At 37.4% G+C, this 2095-nt stretch overlaps 1 protein-coding gene across 1 annotated transcript; it reads right to left on the reverse strand.

Moving 5' to 3' along the window:
* Positions 1-6: 6 nt before the first annotated feature.
* Positions 7-702, reverse strand: LOC105552889 (olfactory receptor 1019-like; the record flags this gene model as incomplete). Its single annotated transcript, XM_011998712.1, has 1 exon — positions 7-702. A coding segment is annotated over exon 1 (678 nt), but the record flags the coding sequence as incomplete, so codon positions are not given.
* Positions 703-2095: the final 1393 nt, after the last annotated feature.

Here is a 2095-nt window from a genome sequence, read left to right on the forward strand (position 1 = left end):
CATTCTGATGATTGCAACGAGGATAAAGGTATAGGAGATGAAGATGATGAGGATGGTGCTGAATTCAATGAAGCCACACAGACTGAAGAGCAAGATCTCACTGATGTAGGTGTCTGAACAAGAGAGGGCCAAGAGTGGTGGGATTTCGCAGAAGAAATGGTTGATGATATTGGAACCACAGTAACTCAGGCTGAAGGTGAGGGAAGTGTGGGCTACTAAACTTACTAGACCAGCCAGGTAACAGCCCAGCATGAGAGCCAAGCAGACCCGCTTGGACATGAGGGTGCTATAGTGGAGGGGTTGACAGATAGCCACAAAACGATCATAGGCCATGGCTGCCAGGACATAGCACTCAGCATCCACAAAACCTACAAAGAAAGCAAACTGGGTGGCACAGCTGGAGAAGGAGATAACTTTGTGCTTTGTTAGGAAGTCAGCCAGCATCCTGGGAGCAATGGCTGAGGAGTAGCCCAGGTCAACAAAGGAGAGGTTGCAGAGGAAAAAATACATGGGTGTGTGAAGCTGAGTGTCTGTTATAATCAGGATAATCATACCAACGTTCCCCACTACATTAACCAGGTAAACTATGAGGAAAACCACGAAGAAGATGATCTGCATCTGAGGGTCCTGGGTGATGCCCATGAAGATAAACTCAGTCACCATTGAGTGGTTTTCTGTATCCATTGCTTCAAAGTTGTATGTGCCTGGATTTAGTTTACTGATGGATGTAGTAAATTCCCTGTCACTGAAAATATTCAAACTAAAGACAAGCAATCATATGCCACACACACACATATATATATATATAGTGTATATGTGTATACATATAGTTCTACAGTAAATGAAGGCTTTGTTTAGGATGATTCATAAAAATCTTTCCAGTAATTAGATTCTACAACAGATAGAATAACCCAAATGCTTTGTTAAAAGTGGTGATGTGTCCTCTCCATGTGCCCATTCACAACAGAAGGAAGTGTTAACTTCTTGGGAATGGCAACTTCTGCTTCTCCAATGACCTTGGTGTTCTGGGGTAATTTATCACATGGTACTAGATGTTTGACTCAGTCTACACAATTGTGTGTCTTATTAATGAGTAAAGAAGAACAGCATTGGGTATTTCTTCTTTCTAAAACAAAGCAAATATAAATGCAGATAATGAATAAACTTTAATTTTCATTACAGGTAGACACAGAAAGGAAAATAAGTGACACAAGGACCTCAAAGTACAACACATCACACATATACAGAAAATGAAAAACTTGGAGCAGAAGGTCAGAAATATAAGACAGTAAAAGATAATTTTCTTAAAAGCCGGAGTTACTGAGTAGCCCAAGAGAAATAAAAAGAAACATATTTCTGATTTAAAAAAGTTGTATCCATAACATACAAAGACATTTTAATACCTAATAATAAGAAATCCAACAATCCAGTAAGAATCGGCCAAAAATTTCAATAAATATTTACTCATCAAAGGAGATAGCCGAATAACAAATAAATGCATAAAAGTGCTCAAATATTCATTAGGGGAATGCAAGTTAAAAACACAATAAAATAATGTTACATACTAATGATTACAATTTTAAAAAACTGACTATACCAAGTGTTGACAAGGAAATAGAATAATTGGAAATTTCATCATTATTGGTAGAAATGGAAAGTACTACAACCACTTTGGAAAACACCTTTGTAGTTTCTTATAAACTCAAACATATGCATACCAACTCTATGATCCAGCCATTAAACAACTGTACATAGGTGACAGGGTAAGTAAATTAGGGTACGTCCATAAAATGAAATGCTACTTAATGCTTAAAAGAATCAGATTATTCACACATGCAATGTGGTGAATGAATCTCAAAATAATTAGACTGAGAGAAAACAGCCAGATAAAAAAAGAGTATACCTTGTATGATTCCATTTAGAAAAATCCAGAAAGTGTAAAGATAATTAATATTGATAGGAGGCAGATCAGTGGTCACCAGGATAGAGGTGTGTGTGAGGTGGAACAGAGGGGAGGGAGTATCAAGAGGCATGAGGAAACTTTTGGGGGTAATGGATTTATTTACTATCTTGACAGTGATAATGGTTTTGTGAG

Source organism: Mandrillus leucophaeus, unplaced genomic scaffold (assembly GCF_000951045.1).
Source record: "Mandrillus leucophaeus isolate KB7577 unplaced genomic scaffold, Mleu.le_1.0 Scaffold578, whole genome shotgun sequence".
Classification (NCBI taxonomy): Eukaryota; Metazoa; Chordata; class Mammalia; order Primates; family Cercopithecidae; genus Mandrillus; species Mandrillus leucophaeus.